This window comes from Mya arenaria, chromosome 8 (genome assembly GCF_026914265.1).
Source record: "Mya arenaria isolate MELC-2E11 chromosome 8, ASM2691426v1".
NCBI classification, from domain to species: Eukaryota; Metazoa; Mollusca; class Bivalvia; order Myida; family Myidae; genus Mya; species Mya arenaria.
Window position 1 is genome coordinate 28,139,507 of NC_069129.1, and position 18,495 is coordinate 28,158,001.

Here is an 18,495-nt window from a genome sequence, read left to right on the forward strand (position 1 = left end):
CTGAAAATCGTTACTAACATATAGAAATATTCGCATTATAATATAGGTTAATTATTATCGTACACCAGAGCGATGATGCTCTGATTACACCTGTATATTTGTTAAACCTCTTAGTCTATCTGATGAACAGTGTTTGTAAACCACTTGAAAAATAATGTCAAAAACGCTTCGTCGGATGCCGGCTTCATTTTGCTTCTAATAAAAACTTCATATAAACAACAAAGATAGCTTTACTGTTTCTTCACAATTTTAAATCAAACATAGCACAGTCTACGGCGCTTACGGAGCACCGCCTTCGGTCTTTTACCAGAGTTTGATTGAATGTTTAAGTTCTTAAAACACTTCGACAAAACCTTTTCACAAAACGACTGCCTGACGGAGCACTGTTAAAACATAAGTTTGGAAACAGGTTTGTTGAAGTGTTGAAGGAAAATAATCATGTGATGAAACAAAGGTGGGTCTCTTTAAGCTGCATAGACTGACCTTTGTTTAATTTAAAACGGTGAATAAAAATAAAAGTTATCTTTGTTTTAAGTCTTCATTTGAAGAAAAATATTGCCTTCCGCCATATTTATGACGTCATTTATCACGTGGTTACCAACACTGATTGAAGAGGTTAATAAACGCATTCAGTTTGTTATCATAACCCCGTGTTTATTTAACTGCTTCTTAAAAATGATATTCGTTACCTTCTATAAATATGTTACATATTTTACATATTTTCACATACTTAGTCTTCATATTAGCATTTTGCACCGAGAAGCAGTTTTATTTTCTATTCTACTTTTTTTACAAAGCGGGGAAAATATGGCTTGAAAGTAAGTTCATGCTGGTGGAGTTGCTTTAAACAAACGGGCAAAATATGTTTTCTTGCTTATGTACGACTAGATTAAATATTTTTAGTATTTATAGCCTAAAGTGCCTACATGTATAATAATAAATATAATTTTAAACTGATATTGTATATAGCATTTCAATTTTGCGCTATTTATAGTAATATTTTTATTAAGAACATATATATGTATATGGGATGCTTGTTTTAGCGAAAACATGATAAATGTACGAATGAAACTTTTGGCACGAATATTTCGGCTTAGGGTTTTGAATGACTAGATAGTAATTGTGCTCAAGTCAGTAAAATGGAACGAAAAAGAGGAACTATTATAAGTCATTTTAATTGGTCAAGAAATTATGCAAAAAAATATACATTTTTTTCAAATATTTTTGCGCTGATTTTTTTTATGAAAAAAAAATAGCTTTAAGTATTATATTATTTATTGGTTTAAACATATTAAATTCATAAAAAGTCAAGAAAATATACTTCACAATCATGGTTTAGAAGTTGATCGGAAGCTGAAGGCTTTTTAAAAAGCTGTTTTATTCCAACATACTTAGACATGTATTGTTTTGCTTGCGCATGCTAGTATGTTTGTCTCATTAGAATATTTGGGTGAAAACACGACATTTTATCTTGGTTACCAAATTATGTTCGGGTGAAAAGTGATTCAAACGGTGCTCATGTACGTTTTAATCTCTCGTAAAACTCATGTATCATGCATTTTCGGGGCATCATGACATACGTGTGTAGTTTGAAATGGATATTTAACTCCTTAAGGGGACACTCAGGAGTGTTTGTAATACATTTTACAGATATATGATATAATTATGATTTCATTATATTTCATTTGTACGAGTCTTTGAATTTTAATAGTATATTTTGTAGACAAGTGATTTATAGATATTCGATATTACTGACAACATTTTCTATTTTAGACAGAATGCTCCTTTAGTTTTGTTGTACATATAACATATACATTGATTGATTGATGATTGATTGATTGGTTAGTCGATTAATCGATTGCTTGAATGATTGGTTGATTGATTGGTTGATTGATTGGTTGATCAATTGACTGACTGACTGACTGACTGTCTGTCTGTCTGACTGACTGACTGACTGACTGACTGATTGGTTGGTTGGTTGATTGATTGATTGATTGGTTGATTGATTGATTGATTGATTGATTGATTGATTGATTGATTGATTGATTGATTGATTGATTGATTAATTTGCATAGAAACGCGAAACACTATACTCATTACATGCACTTATTTGGAATGTTTAATAGTTATTATAGTAATAAATGCACTAACATTTTCTTGTTAATTAAAAAAAAAGAATTAATCAACAAAATGCTTAAACCTTGTAATGCAGGTGTAGCTATATATGAATATGGTGGATTTAATTCCCATAAATGCGTCGAATGCTGTATTTAGTCTTTGATTAATTCCGTTTTATTTAATTGCATTAAAAGATAAACTCCTAAGCCTGAACTACCGTATTTCAGGCAATAAACGAGCTGGATGAAGTGCTTAATGGTGAATCTTCCGGGTAAGTTTCGATAAAAGTAAATATGCTTTTGAAAATAAAATATGCACTGTGGCTTTTATCATAAAGTGTTTTTCTTCATGCGAATGTTTTTTAAACATTTCCTTTTTAAAGTATCCTAAATTCGACAAATTTAATCGTTTTTTTTTCGTTTATACAAAACCATTTGTGAAGTAACATTTAAATGAATGCAAGAAATGGCAGTTTCTTCTTCTCTTTTTACCATACTCTCTTTGTCGATGAATTTCTAATTCATAGCCTGAAAACATGAATTGAGAATTAAAAATATTTTTAATTGCATATCAAAAATATTTTCAATATGGTAGTGACTAATGAAATACATTGAAATAGACTTATTTATATCGAAAATAATATCAAAGTTAAATCAACATTGTAATAAACAATTGAATTCCATAAATTTAGGAATAGCCAATCGCTTGCTGATTCATGACTTTGGATTCTACCCCCCCCCCCCCAAAAAAAAAATAAAAAAAAATAAAAAAAAAAATAAATAAATAAAATAAATAAATAAATAAATAAAATCAATAGCAATAAACAAATTGAAATAAAAATAAGAAATAAATAAGAAATAACTAAATGAAAATAATTTAATAGCACTACTTACTCTGAATTATCCAGTGGTTCCCGGCAAACAATAGCGCTTAGTGTTGTTCAGAAGACAAGCCCGCTATTGAACGCTCCCACAAAGACGCGGGCACGCCCTCCTGTTTTGAACACGAGAAACGCACAACAAACCGAAAGTTTTGAGTCACATGACACTTATGATTTCATACCGGAGCCCGATTACTCACCACCTGCCTCCCCCACTCAGAATGACGTCACTTCCGGTACAGATTCCCTCCAACGCGAGAAACAGGCATCAGGTGTGTACAAGAACCACATTACGCCGAGAAATAGCGCACAGGACGATGGGGTTGACTTAGATCCGCGAACTTCCGGTATATACACTCGCGTCATCCGGCCAGATTCCAAGAAAAACTCGACGCCAAACCGAGCATCCGGTGAGTACAACAAGGCCATACGACCCGCACCGGGAGCGGTCAATGTGATGCCTAATGTAGGTGAAATCCCGAAACTAAAACGCCTTGGATCAAAAGAAAATTCTTTCGAAAGTGATAAAACTAGTCCGCGTGCAAATGACAGTCCTCGGTCGGAAGATAATACGTATGACAATGTTACATCGCTTTCTGTCAAACAAATGCAAGAACAATTTGAACAACCGTACGTCTTTGAGAACAAAACTCCAAGTAAACCGCTGAGCCCACGAGAAAAGAAACAAGCGCCTCCAGTTCCTACCGGAAATAGACCGGTACCGCCGCCCCCAGCTCCATGCGCACCGACAGCTCCGGCGCCGCCCCCGCCCCTCGTGTTTGGAGGCAAACCCATGGGCAAGGGGCATCTTAAGCAGGTCCATTGGAATAGGACACCAAAGCCCATGGTACGTATTTCTACGTCTTAATTACCGTTTAAAGTAAAAACAAACATTATTTTTTTAACTTTTTAAATGGACATAACTAATTTACCCATTTCTTATCTCGAAATTTACATTTGAGCTTGAAATTCTGTTCGATAAAAATTGCGTTTTTATTTTAAAACCGGTTTACCTTTCGCGGAGTTCCGCAAGAAAGACATGGGTCATGCATATGTAAAACACGAATCAACAAGCTCAAGCTCCCTGGCCTTTGGCTCCAGCTCAAGCCAGAAAAAGAGTATAAACATGTTAATTCCGGTAAACAGGTGGTCATTTTTATTCCCGACAAAATAAAAGCACTCAATAATACTGGTTGTATCTTAACTGTAAGCGTCTTGAGTGAAATTCAGCTGAAAATTGGTGAAAATGAACTTTCGTTTGTAAACTTGCATGTGTTTGATGGAAGAATCGGTCTAATAACTCCATTAACAATATGTTTACAAAATAACCTAAATACGTGTGAAGATTAAACATATTTATATGCCACTGCATTCCCCGATTTATCAAATAAGCCCTCATAATTGTGATATTAGATAAAATAACGAGTCATACTTACGTTTTATGATGATGTCCGTTCTTTTGCTCTAGCTCGGAAGTTTCATTGGCTCTTTGTTATATACAGTTCCTAAAAGAGCTGGAGCCACTGTTTCGCATGCGTGACTTCGCATCCCATCTAATGAATGGTTGTCAATGTATACCAACGGCTAGTGTATATAGTTGCGTCTTAATACTTGAAACGTGTCTCAGAAAATGTAAAAGTTCACTTTTCAAACGCATTTCAAACAAAAGAAAATAAAGTAAAATGATATCTATTTTCCCAATTGTATGTATTTGTTCATATATTAATCATTACAATGACAGGTGCCCAACTCCATCTGGGAGCGGTCACGTGACCTGACTTCACGCCTGAACCTTGCATTACTTGAGGACCAGTTTGCATTAAAGGAACGTGACGCCCCTATTACGCCAGGTAAAATATAAGTTTAATCTACATTTAGCAAGACATCTAGCATACACACATAAGCTCTTTAGAGCTTGAACTAAACAGCAGGTAGGAGGACCGTAAAGTGTAAATAACAACAGACAGCGGGCTTAGGCGGGGCTAATTCCATACGTCACTCGGGTGAGGGTATGAGTAAAGTAGTGGCACATCGCGGTCTTAATTCTAATACTTAAATATTAGGCGTACTATTTTAGCCTTCTATCGGATGTTATATTGGCAACTGTTCAGAAGGTATACAGTTTAGTTCTAACTCGATTGATGGAACTTGTTCCGTTATATTTAGTGGTGTATAACCTTATCCTCCGGTGAGACAATCGAATATATCGTCATAGTTAAAGCACATGTTGTAATAGAGAAAAACAATAAAAAGTGAAACAGAACGTTATTGTGTATAGTATACAACCGGCAAATAACATCAATAGATATCGACACAACTGCGACACCGAGGAGAATGCCGACCTTGCATTAGACCACTGAAACCCTTTATATAACGGTCCAATGGTCTTCCTTTTCAGGTCCAAAATCCCCTGGCTTCGGCGGACAAAAACCGCAGCTTCTTGTGGACCCTAAAAGGGCAACAATCCTGGACATCTTCATGTCGGGGCTTAAAAATGGGGGCACCAGGCGCCTTGTAGACATACTTAGTAGCGTGTCAGAGGACGACAACTTTCCCGCTGAGAAATTGGCAACTATAAGAAGGTTCGTATGAAAGTTTTGTCCCGAATAGTTAAGGGGTGTTGTGAGAGGGTGTGTGTTGGGGGAGGGAACAGCGGACAAAAATGGGACTTGTGACAAAACATTTGGGCACATCATTGATGCGTTAGGGTTATCGGCTTTATTCATCACTGTGGTATATTTATATTGATTAACCATTATATTAGTTTTGCATGGATAACACTTGAAGAATAATTTGCTGAAAGTAGTTTGTGAATTTCGATGCTCAAAAGTTTATTAGATTCAAAAGAGCTTTCATGGGGGATAAACTAGTGTCATGTCATCATTTGATGTTTCATTTATATATCTTAACATCGTGATTTAATTCAACGGTTACAATTTTATAATCAATCATTACTGGCAAATGTCCACGCGCCATGCTGTGTTATGCAAGAATCTATCGCTCAGTCATTCTCCTGCGGTATAAGTTTATTTTATAGCTCGTCCGAATACATATGTACTTCCTCTTCAATTTTTATACATAAAAAATGCTTGTTCGACTTTCTTCTTTAGCTTGTCCGAATAGTTATTTTTACTTCAAAGTATATATAAAAACAGGATTGTCGAATAGTCTTGGAGTTTTTGGACTCAGCATATTTCGATTGTCAGGTATTATGACAAAATGTTTATTTATTTCTTCAGGTATCAACCCAACGACGAAGAAATCGACATGTATAAAGCGCATGCGCACCGGAAGCACGAGCTACATCCGGTTGACCAATTCCTGCTTGAATTGTGCGAAATCCCGTGCCTGAGCATCCGAATTGACATTTGTCTGATTCTTTGGGAGTTCCCATGGCAGTACGATAGCACGTGTCAGGTGAGGACAACGCTATGTTTGATTAAATAAATGATTGATTCAGAGTGTTTGTTACTGAATCAATGACTTAAAAACAATTATAAAGAACAACAAAAACAAACACACAACAGCAAGTGAATGGTATTAGTAATTTCATGAATGAATTGATGCATGTGTGTATGAAAGCATGAATAGATGCGCGGATGGATGAATGGGAATGGATGGATGGATGGATGGATGGATGGATGGATGGAAGGATCTGTGGGTTGGTGATCCAATAGATGGATGGATTGTTGGATGTGTGTATGTATGTATGTATGTATGCATGCATATATGGATGGATGGATGGATGGATGGATGGATGGATGGATTGACGGATGGTCTGTGGGTTGGTGAATGAATTAATGAATGAATGAATGAATGGATTGATGGACAGGTCTGTGGGTTGGTGAATGAATTAGCAAATGAATGAATGGATGGATGGATGGATGGATGGATGGATGGATGGATGGATGGATGGATGGATGGAAGGATGGATGGATTGATGGATGGATGGATGGATGGATGGATGGATGGATGGATGGATGGATGGATGGGTCTGTGGATGATTGAATGAATGAATGAATGAATGAATGAATGAATGAATGAATGAATGAATGAATGAATGAATGAATGAATGGATGGATGGATGGATGGATGGATGGATGGATGGATGGATGGATGGATGGATGGATGGATGGATGGATGGATGGATGGATGGATGGATGGATGGATGGATGGATTGACGGATGGTCTGTGGGTTGGTGAATGAATGAATGAATGAATGAATGAATGAATGAATGAATGAATGAATGAATGAATGAATGAATGAATGAATGAATGGATTGATGGACAGGTCTGTGGGTTGGTGAATGAATTAGCGAATGAATGAATGGATGGATGGATGGATGGATGGATGGATGGACGTTGTTTATATTAATCGATTTATGAATGTAATAAGGCGATTCTTAAGGTTTTTCTTGCATATTACAGCTAAGTACCTCAAAATATTGAATGTCACTTTTTGTTTCCTTTCCCAGCTGTTAGACCAGGTCCACGGTGCCTGTGATGAACTTCTAAACAATGACATGCTGGTTGCCATCCTCGAGTATATTCTTGCAATTGGGAACCACCTCAACCGGAACTGGTCAGAGAGCAACGTCACACAGGGATTCCAGATAACGTCATTGGACAAGGTGAAGCGTCATTGATTTTATAATTAACGTCAATGATTTTATTTCTGTTTAACGCATAATGGGCTTGTTTATGCACATATGGTTTCATTTTTTTTTTATTTGGGCATATTTGTACACATCACTACTTTGATGTAGGTTTCTTCCGTTTTTGCATATTTTGAACAAATCTCTACTTTGATGTAGTTTTCCATTTTGAGCATACTAATTACAACGCACATTACTCTTTGATTAAAGTGCATAGACAATTTAACATTTCAAACATTATCTAAGTACATTGATTTTAAACACATTTACGGTTGCAGGTACTCGGTTCCGTGATTGTGCATATTTAAAACACGGTTACTGTGATGTGTTTGATTTCTTGATAATGCATATGTAAAACACGAGTATTGTGGTTATGTATTCGGTTCCATGATCGGGCATATTTAAACACGTTTACTGTTGTAATGAACTTGATTCCGTGATAATGCATATGTAAAACACGGGTATTGTGGTTATGTATTCGGTTCCGTGATTGTGCATATTTAAAACACGATTACTGCGGTGATGTTCTCGCGGTTCCTTAATTGTGCATATGGAAAACACGATCATGCGATGATGTACTCGGGCCCTGTGTTTGGACCTACAAAAAATACATTTGGTTCGGGTAACCCGACCCTACCTACGGAATAGACCCGACCGTTTTTATAGTCAGTTTGAAAAAAAGAAATGAAAAACTAAAAAAATATTTTTAATTGCTTTTCAATATGTAGTTTAAAACCTTAAATGCTTATACACACGTTTACTTTTTGAAAAGGATGTTACCCTAACATTTTTTAAGGCCTTGTGCATTTTAAAACACGATAACTATGGTGATGTACTTAGTTCAATGGTTTTGCATATCTAAAACATATAAAAAGTTACATTATTGACATGAATATGAAACCAAGGAATTTTTTTAAGGAAATAAATAAAAAGGGGATAAGAACATGAAGTTAAACACCATAAAGAGACTTATATCTATAATAGAAGTTAATAAAATAAGTATGATGATTTTAACCAATGCAAAAATAGTCGATTAGTCAATACTACACAGTTAACGCGTTAAATGATATTTATCCAAAAACTTCTTCCTTTTTCATCGAAAAAAGACAACAACGACGAGATAATAGACCTTATAACCAACATCATTTGTAATACAAAATTCACAAAGATCCTATCAATATACACCAAACGGCCACTTACAACAGGAACAAACTAACGTTTAAACATATAAGCTGTCTCGTGTAAGTCATGTATTTTAATTTCCATGAATTCACCAAGTCTCGTTTAAGACATATTATATTATATCATCACGGACGGTGTATTTTAATTGCAAGGAATTCACCAAGACATGTATGTATTAAGACTTACACAAATATTCATGTTATTAAACACACAGTCTCGCTAAAGATATGTTTTTTTCAAGCAATTGATTTAGTCTCGTTGAAAAACATGATTTTTTTTTTAATTATGACATGCTGAAATGTTTAAGTGCAATGCACATACGTACCCGGATAAAGTGTAGAACAAGTATATATCAAATGGGATGAATTTACCACGGACCTACAAACCTGGTTTATAGGTCCATGAATTTACTTAGACTCGAGAAACACCTACCTATTGGATAATGAGTTAATCCTACCCGGGTAGATACTATCTATATAGCTATTTATACAAGCTAAGCAGCAAGATCCCAAGTGGTCTAGTGGTTAGGATTCCGCGCTCTCACCGCGGCGGCCGGGGTTCGATTCCCCGCTTGGGAAAATGTTTTGTTATCAAGTAGTTTGCAGTGTACACATTAAAATGTTTCAACCATGTAGAAAATATTGCCATATAGCACGAATGAAGTTCATTCATATCTTTGTTTCAACGAATACAATATTTCGATATTGCATACAAATTAGGGTGCTACAATGGCAAAAACAGTGAATACAGTTACACATGTGTGTACGTAGTTGGACCAAATACAATCTGAATGCTGAAACCCAAACTCATACACATATAACAATGTCATTGAGAATTGATTACTTATTGCATCAAACATTTTCAAGAAAAAAAAAACAAGAACCTTAAAGATGCATTCTTACTCCCAAATAAGATTTCACGCGATTAATAATATTGTTTATATATTCCCAAAAAGATGAATAAATGTCGAAAACAATGGTTCTTATGAAGGATTCCGAGTTTAATTTTAAAGAAATGAGCATAAAACACGGTATTCCTACCTCATGAGACTATAGTAGACCACAGTAAATCTTTTAGCAGTCACCAATCATTTAATATTTTTGCGCTTTCAGCTATTAAATATACGGTTACAATCTTGTTATCAGTAATTAATATTTCCATAAATGCATTATTTAGTAAGTAGTTAAAGATTTTTCAGTCGAAATGTATGTTCGTTATACATGTGTATGTATTGATTTTGAATAAGAGTGTCACTTTAAGTTGATATTAATATGAAACCGAGGAAATTTATTTTGTAAATGAAATGAATAAAAAAATGAATTTGGTAAACGAAGGTGGTGTTAACAACTGAGTAGAGACTCATCTCTTTAAATTTGATCACATAATTTTGATGATGTCCATACTACACGGACGTTTCCGAAATTTATTAACGTGTTTGGATATTGGAAATCATAAATAAGACCCCCCCCCCCCCCCCCCACACACACACCCTTCTTCCTTTCTGCATTGAGCAAAGAACATTTGAGGATATGATGGAGACAATGGAATTGAGCAACAACTTCATTTGTATTACAAAATGCACAAAGTCGTAAATTCATATCAATATTCACATAACGACCACTTACACCAAGAACAAATACATAACATGTCTCGGTAAAGACATGTATTTTAATTGCAATAAATTCACCAAGTCTCGTTTTAGACATTTTCATGTATTTTAATTGCAATGAATTCACCAAGTCCCATGTACATTTTTTAATGTTAAGAATTAAACCAGTCTCGTTTAAGGTTTGCGTATTAATTACAATGAATTCACTCAGCCTCGTAAAAATTATGTGTTTGATGCAATAAATTCACCGAGTCTCGTTTAAAGACATGATTTAAAAAAAATGACACTAACCGTTGAAGACATATCCATGAATTATAATTGCAATGAATTAACCAAGTCTCGTTTGAGACATATTAGTTATTTTAATTGCTATGAATTCTCATATTCAAATATTTTAATGTAAATAATTCAACAGTCTCGTTGACGTTTGCATTTTAAGTGCAATTAATTCACTCAGTCTCGTAAAAGACATCTCGTATTGCGTTTTATGCAATTAATTTGCCGAGTCTCGTTTAAAGACATGGTTTTAATAATTTTGACATGCTGACATGTTTAGATGAAATGAACAGACGTACGCCGAATAATGTAAAGTTTACATCAAATGTGTCGAGTTTACCTAGTTTTGAGTACAATCCCATCTATCGGGTAATGAATTTATCCTATCCGGGTAGATGCTATCTATATATGAGCTTCATTTATACGCTAAGCCTAAGCTATTGCAAGTTCCCAAGTGGTCTAGTGGTTAGGATTCCGCGCTCTCACCGCGGCGGCCGGGGTTCGATTCCCCGCTTGGGAAAACGTTTTGTTATCAAGTATATTGCATCCTAAAACTCAACATATTACAACCATAAAGAATAAAAATGCCATGTAGTTCGTGTGTCATTCATTCCTCCACTTTTTCAGCGAGAACAATATTTCGATAGTGCATCAAAAATTAACATTACTATGAAAACGAGAAATTTATTTTACAAATGAAATGAATAAAAAATGAATTTGGTAATGAAAGGTGATGATAAAAACTAAGTAGAGTCTCATTTAAGACATATACATATTTTTTAATTATCAAGTATTTTGCATCCTATACCTCAACATATTACAACCATAAAGAAAAAATAACTGCCCAATAGTACGTGTGTCATTCATTCATTCACGGTGTTACAAGAGCAAAAACAGTAAATACAGTTATACGTAGTTTGACCAAATGGTATCGGAACGCGATAATTATAACCTACCGTTCAGTTTCGATATATTAAAGCTGCAGTCTCACAGATTAACCGTTTTGACAACTTTTTTGTCTTGAAATGAGCCATTTCTTGCGTAAATATCTCAATTAAGACAGCTGACAAAATATCAGATCACAGTTTTTTATATTTCCATGCGAAAATTAATGTTTTAAAGCAAAAAGCGTTACTTATGCTTTAAGAAAACTGCATAAACATCAGTTTTTAAACATAATTATGAAAACCTGCGATCTGTTTTTTTTTGTTAGCAGTCTTATATCACTGGTTTCCATGCATTTTCGCAAAAACTGGATTGTTCCAAGACAAAAAAATAAAAAAGAGTTGTCAAAACGTTCAATCTGTGAGAGTGCAGCTTTAATGGACTTTTATGATTTACTCGGCCCTCAAAAAGGCGTTATGCAGCCAATGAATCATTTTTTACAGTTTCCTTTCTTTCCCGTCTTCATGGTGTCGGAGCTAAAGATTCCGCCTACAACCTTGTCCATATCGTAAAAGAACACCTTCGAGATACAGAGCGAGCTCGACCTGCCTGGTCAGAAACACACCAGTACCTCAAGAGATCGGTGTGGTGCCACACATTTCGTCATTCAAGTTATAAATGCATATTTTCTTCTACCACAGGTATTGGGAGTACGTGGCAAAGACTCTGGATATACTCTTGTTCACTTCCTAATCCAACAGCTACAACAGACGGACCGCGCGCTCCTTGCTTGGCCGGAAACCCTGCAAGGAGTAAAGAAATGCGCTGAGGTGTCCGTTAAGTCTGTTTCCGCGGAGATAGAAGGTGGGTTGGATTTTTTATATATCCTAAGAAAAAACAGATTTTTGAAATAAATAAATTAAGTGATTTGCAACGTTTTGTTTGTTGGGAAGAATGTCTAGGGATTACACTTTAATATTATCAATATAGTCATTAACATATGCTTAACCTTTGTTAAATGAACTCTTAATACAAATTAAGAACTCGAACAAGTGACTTGGATTCAACAATTATAATATAGCCCGTATATTACCGTATATTGAAGGTTGGCCTTCATATGGAAACAACACATTTTGAGTTATATTTCAAACACTATTATGCCACATGCAACCCGACCTATTTTCGATATATATTCAATATTATTTAACTAGTGTTATACCGGTAACATTTTCCCTCCTATTTCCAGTATTGAAGGGTGACCTCGGGAAGGTAAAGCGACACCTGAAGGTCATGCGTTCACAGGCAGCCTTTCAGAACAGACAGGACAGCAAGTTTCTCCAAGACGCACAGGTACTCATCTACATCATTAGTGTAAATGAATAAAAATAAAACTATAATGTTAGCAAATATCCTTAGTTTCAACCGTATTAGAAGTTCTCCGTTTTGTTTCAACACTGACGTATAATTAAACTTCGTTATTAAGCGAAAATGCTTAAACGAGATTGGTAGTCAATAGTTATGGCGTGAAAATAAGATTCTTAGTTGTTTAGTTAGTATTTATATATAACTTGGGGTTTGTGGTTGCCTTCTATACTGTTTAAGATTGTATAAGAGCAATGGTTGGTCGGTAGCTTAACATGCAAACACTTTCACCATTTTTTTTATTCACAGAATGTGAGCGTGGAGTACGAAATGAAACTAGAAAAGTTGGATCGGCGATCAGGGGAACTTCAAAACAAATACAGGAAAATACTGGTATCAATAATACCTTTAAAATAATACACTTTATATCTTTTTAACCATTTACCTTAATAATGATACTATTTTTGTTATAAAGCTTACCGCTCAGCAGTGGTTGGTTTTCAAGATACAATTTAAGTCAATGTTATGGTCATACATCATTGACCTCATTCACAGTAAATGTCCGTTCACGCTATGCGATTATCTAAATCGTTCGTACATGTACATTCAATAATGTTGAATACCAACCCATGTGTGTCATTTTAATACCACTTGAATCTTTTAATCCCCAAACCTCACATACAGATATTTTACTTAAATAGTTCACACTTTATCTTGTTTATTTAACTTAAGACTATTATATACTATCAACACATTGAACAACTTTAAATTAAATGATGCTAAAAAATACTCATTTATGAACTCAGGCCCGGTTTGGTGAGCCACTTTACCAGCGTTCGGACCAGATGTTTGCTGTTATTGCGAGCTTTATGGACAAGTTTAAATCCGCCATGAAAGACTTAGATGGTAAAGGATCGGATTGTCGCAAGAAATCCACATCATGAAAGACTGTTAATATTGACATATTTGTTTGGGAAATACATGCAAGGCTTGTGTTAAATAACTCAGCAATATATTTGTTTTCATGTTGATGTCACATATTTACGTACTTGTATTTAAAACGTCTGAACAAACATGCTACTATGTATTATTTGAAAAAAAGTAGTGTACAAACATTTTTTCTTCTATGCATTTAATTCAAGCATTCCATTTAATTATCACATAGTGGTTTAATTATCTAGTCTTGAAAAGTAAAACAAAGATAAATAACGGATATTTTAGTTTTGCTTTTATTAAAACTAAAGATTTTCTTTTGTAAATGAAGACTCCAAGAAAAACAAATGGCATCCTTACGATAAATTCAGTTCTTTACCATGATAGTATTTAAAATGTACATCGAACAGTATATATTAAAAATTCATACCTATGGCTAGGCAAAAGACGGACGTTCTTCCTTCTACTATTATAACAGTGTGTGTATACCACGTGATAAATTGTGTCATAAATGCTACGTCGGAGGGCAACATGTTGCTTCGATTGAAGACTTTAAAGAAAAAACATAACGCAGTCTACGCCACTTACAGTGCCCCGCATTCGGTCTTTTACAAGAGTTTGATTGAGAGTTTAGTTTCAGAAAACACTTCAACAAACCTACTCAAAATACGGCCGCTTGACGGAGCACTGTCAAAACATTTGTTTGTAAACAGGTTTGTCGAAGTGTTTGTGAAAACTAATCACCATATAAAACTCGGGTAAAAACACGAAGGCGGGGATCATAAGACGGCATAGACTGCCCTTTTTCATTTAAAATGGTGAAGAAAAAGAATTTTTTCTTTGTTTTAAGTCTTCAATTTAAGCAAAAGTTTGCAGTCCGACTTAGTATAAATGACGTAATTTATCACGTGGTAACCACACACAATATAAGAAGCAGCCCCGTCTTGCGGTGAGTCCTCGACTGTTACAACTGTGTTTGTTTAAATGACGGTATTATTTTGGCAATATGAACAAAAACTTTGAAGCATTTCAAGTGCAGGAATGTTGTTTCTTTTGTTTATGATCTAAATATTGTTTTATTGTTTTATTGCAAATATCTTCAAGTGCTAAATAAAAGTTGTATAGAACTCAACCTTGTGTTACAGTCCTTTAGCTCAGCTATTTAGGGGATAAATAAGGTCCAGGAAAAATCACTTACGGTTTCTTTTGGTACAAAGATAAAAGTGGGGGAAAATTATGTGAATCGTTACATGTTGTTTATTTGTTTCATCAAAAATGAAATTCGAGATTAAACGTATTTGAATATGTAAATATCTGATAAACCTGAAACGCCTAAATAAAACAATGAACTACGAACTATGAATGATAAATTTTAAATGGTCTCAAAAAAGTAGTTTTCAACTTTTTATAAAATTAATTTATTATTTTTTTTATTTTGCAAAAGAAACGGTATTTTATGGATTAATTCTAAAGCGATTTGGAAAACAAATGGTGAATTAAATACTTTTGTTTGGTCTTAATGTGTACCCATCCCACCATCATGGCACTGGCGCTTAGTGTGGCTGAGATTGAAACATTTGTTTTGTCATTTATAATCCATGATGATTGGCTGATTTCAAAACTAAGTAGACATCACACATTTATTGTATGCTACTTGGCAAGACTTTTTAAAAATCTCTTCTTTTCTGATGTGATTAAGCCGAAATTACGCCGAGAAATAGCACCAAAGATGGTGGTTGTAATTTGTATCCGTCAATTCCCGGGTAAGACACATTGACAGGCCGGATTCCCTGAAAAAACTGGATGCAAGATTCAACTCGGTAAGTACAATAAGGCAGTTCGAGTCGAAACAGCAGCGGTCGGTGTGATGCCAAATATCCTTTAAATCTAGAAAATAATACGCCTAGGATCAGACCCGGAAATGATATACTTAAGCTAACGTTAAGGATTTCATCCAGTTACTGAAGTATTTGGAAAACGGATAGTCAAACTTGGTCAAGATCAAGATCTATTGCGACCAAACTTAGTTTACATGAATAGTTTATTAAGACTTCATGGAATTACGTTAGGACCCTTAGCTCAAGGTCAATATCACTGTTACTAAAAATAGAAAAAAAGGTTAGTTTTGAATAACTTTAGTTATGGTCGACATATTGTAACCGAACTTGGTATGTCATGATACCAAATTTGAGACACCTTGGGTCAAGGTCATTGTTAATAAAAAAAAACAAAACAACAACAACAGTTGAAGCTGAATCTCATAACGAAGGCTGAAGTTTTTCAGCCAATCATTAAATACCTGGTTTCGTCGCATTGTGGTGTCTTGTTTTCATTTAGTACGCAAGATGAACCTCGCAAGTTGAACCTCGTCAACTATCATTATCATTAAACAAGACTAATTTTGAAGCAAACCATCAAAGACGTTGCTAATGATCTTTTAAACATGACTAAAAGCATACCTAGTTTGAGGTACCTAGATATAAGCATTCTTCAGTTATTTAAAGAAATCGGATTTTCAGCCCAACTGGCGTCAAAATATTTAGAGCGATTGTCAAGTATGAGGGACCTCTACCAAGTTCGAGGTCTTTAGGTTCTAAGCGTTTTTCAAGTATTGATAGGAAAAGTCCTGTGTATTTTCAGCTTACGGTCACAACGACCTTGATCTATGGGCCATTGACCTCAAGGATGACCTCAAACCGAAAGGGTGGCGCTAAAACCCGGTACAGGGATATTATCTCGGTATCAAATGACCCGCTATTTATTGTCTACTGATGAAATGATTATCGGACATATATACGTGTTTTACAGTTTCCGCATTACTATGAGATTATCCAAGTGTCATCTTTAAATAGCCATGGTCCATATAATCACATTTTCAAAAATTGGAGAGTACGAAATGGCTAGGGTACAGAATGACTACAATAATTTATTGGCTTTCAAAGATCAAAACACATTTTCATCGTTTTAATTAAAACATCGAGAGTTATAATATTTTTTTTTTCAAATCTATTTCTTAATTAAAAAGCACACCAAATAAACCAAACAATACTTATTAAATTAAAGGGACTGTACACCAGATTGGCACCAAAAAAAGTTTTTTTCTGTAATGAATCTCAGGACAATTCTTTAATAGAATGTGTTACGCTTTGATATCATAATTGAAAAAAAGTACCAAAATGTAAAACAAAACTGTGTTGGAGACCGGGTTCGAACCCGTATCGCCAAAATTCTCTAAGCCACGACTGCTTACTCTAAGTGGGTGACATAAATAAGCTATATACCTACCTCGGTAATATCACGTGATAACACCGACTAGCCAATCACGGATAAGGAATGAATTCTACCTGGTAGACATACCCAGCAATCTTTTTTTAATGGAAAAGTACGAAATATCTGCTGAGGCCACACCAAATTGATATTTCGTTCCGCGGATTTACCGCTCCTATTTTTTTTGAAAATGTAAAAAAAAAAAAAAAAAAAAAAATTTTTGTGCGCCCGCACCTCCAATTTGATCGCCAAGCAGATTTTTTTCAGGTAATAATTTATTAAAAGCCTAAAAATAATCAAGTTTAATTTTTCTTTGCTAGTTTTCGTGTTTTTGTAAAGGGAAGTTACCGATGCGTAGTGTTTTTATACTGTATATCGGTTTAGCATGGGTTTCAATAAATTCAATCAAAATAGCGGCTTCCGGTATAAACAATGTGGCTCGAAGTTTGGAAATTAAATCTTATTTTTGACAATAAATATGTTTTGAGCATGCTTGAAGTCATTGTTGATCGTTTCATGCACTAAAGGATCATTATTTAAAGCAATCATTATGCAATAAAGCATGTGTATCTGAGACTGGTAGCGATTATATTGCGTAATTAGTGACTCGTTTTGAATGGAAATCGGAATGATCAACTTAGTACTATTTTATTCAAGTCATAATACAAGGGACCAAAATTTTACCTCGTTACGACGATGCTGAAGATGACAGGTCAATTTAACTGGAACATGAGTCATTGTTTGGTCCAAATTGATGTATCAAGCTCATTTTTGATCAAATTCTACAAAACAACAGTTTTGAACAAATATCTTTTCACAAATAGCGATGTAAACACTGGTCTGGATATACCTCAACATAATTAAGCCTAAGTTTATCACCTTATATTTTGTTTTTATTTGCAGCATAATCCGGGATTGTAATGCACTTGTCAATTGTAACCACTGCCCCGTTTACACCTCGCCCTTGTCCCAGGGGTATACCGGGGACAGCAGAGGCAATGGGCTGTGTTTTGACCTTTCAGGTGGCCCCGCAGTGCCTAGTGAATGTGGTTTTGTCTTCATATTGACAGGGATTTTACCAGCAGTGTGTCCCTGAAGGTCGGATATTTTACCCGGGTTTTAAGAGACCGGAAGTCAAAGTCCCCGCTATTCCGGACTGGGGGGCATATACAATTGGCTGGTGCATAAAAACATCTAAATAACCAAAAAAAAGTACTCTGAAAAATACCCTTGTTCTTTTTGTTTTAATAAGCACATGTCATTGCATTTCCTGTGATAACAAAAACCAAATTTAGTCTATGTTATAAGGAGTCTGATGTTTGATGATG

The 18,495-nt window shown here is 34.9% G+C and overlaps 1 protein-coding gene and 2 non-coding genes across 8 annotated transcripts in view; all 3 read left to right on the top strand.

Moving 5' to 3' along the window:
- Window positions 1–15,032, top strand: part of LOC128243595 (delphilin-like) — a 40,412-nt gene extending 25,380 nt beyond the window's left edge. For 4 of the 6 annotated variants that reach the window (XM_052961459.1, XM_052961457.1, XM_052961462.1 and 1 more), the window contains 11 exons: window positions 798–818; window positions 2,346–2,389; window positions 3,026–3,845; window positions 4,740–4,848; window positions 5,397–5,580; window positions 6,238–6,415; window positions 7,474–7,629; window positions 12,307–12,469; window positions 12,852–12,955; window positions 13,277–13,360; window positions 13,774–15,032. In XM_052961459.1, coding sequence (XP_052817419.1) covers window positions 798–818; window positions 2,346–2,389; window positions 3,026–3,845; window positions 4,740–4,848; window positions 5,397–5,580; window positions 6,238–6,415; window positions 7,474–7,629; window positions 12,307–12,469; window positions 12,852–12,955; window positions 13,277–13,360; window positions 13,774–13,911 — 2,001 coding nt within the window. In that variant the 3' untranslated portion in view covers window positions 13,912–15,032. The remainder of the gene's footprint in view (window positions 1–797; window positions 819–2,345; window positions 2,390–3,025; window positions 3,846–4,739; window positions 4,849–5,396; window positions 5,581–6,237; window positions 6,416–7,473; window positions 7,630–12,306; window positions 12,470–12,851; window positions 12,956–13,276; window positions 13,361–13,773) is intronic. The other 2 variants (XM_052961461.1, XM_052961463.1) reach the window with 1 other exon arrangement.
- Trnae-cuc (transfer RNA glutamic acid (anticodon CUC)) lies at window positions 9,342–9,413 on the top strand. The gene has a single exon. It is a non-coding gene; the product is annotated as a tRNA-Glu (tRNA).
- On the top strand, window positions 11,169–11,240 carry Trnae-cuc (transfer RNA glutamic acid (anticodon CUC)). The gene has a single exon. It is a non-coding gene; the product is annotated as a tRNA-Glu (tRNA).
- Window positions 15,033–18,495: the final 3,463 nt, after the last annotated feature.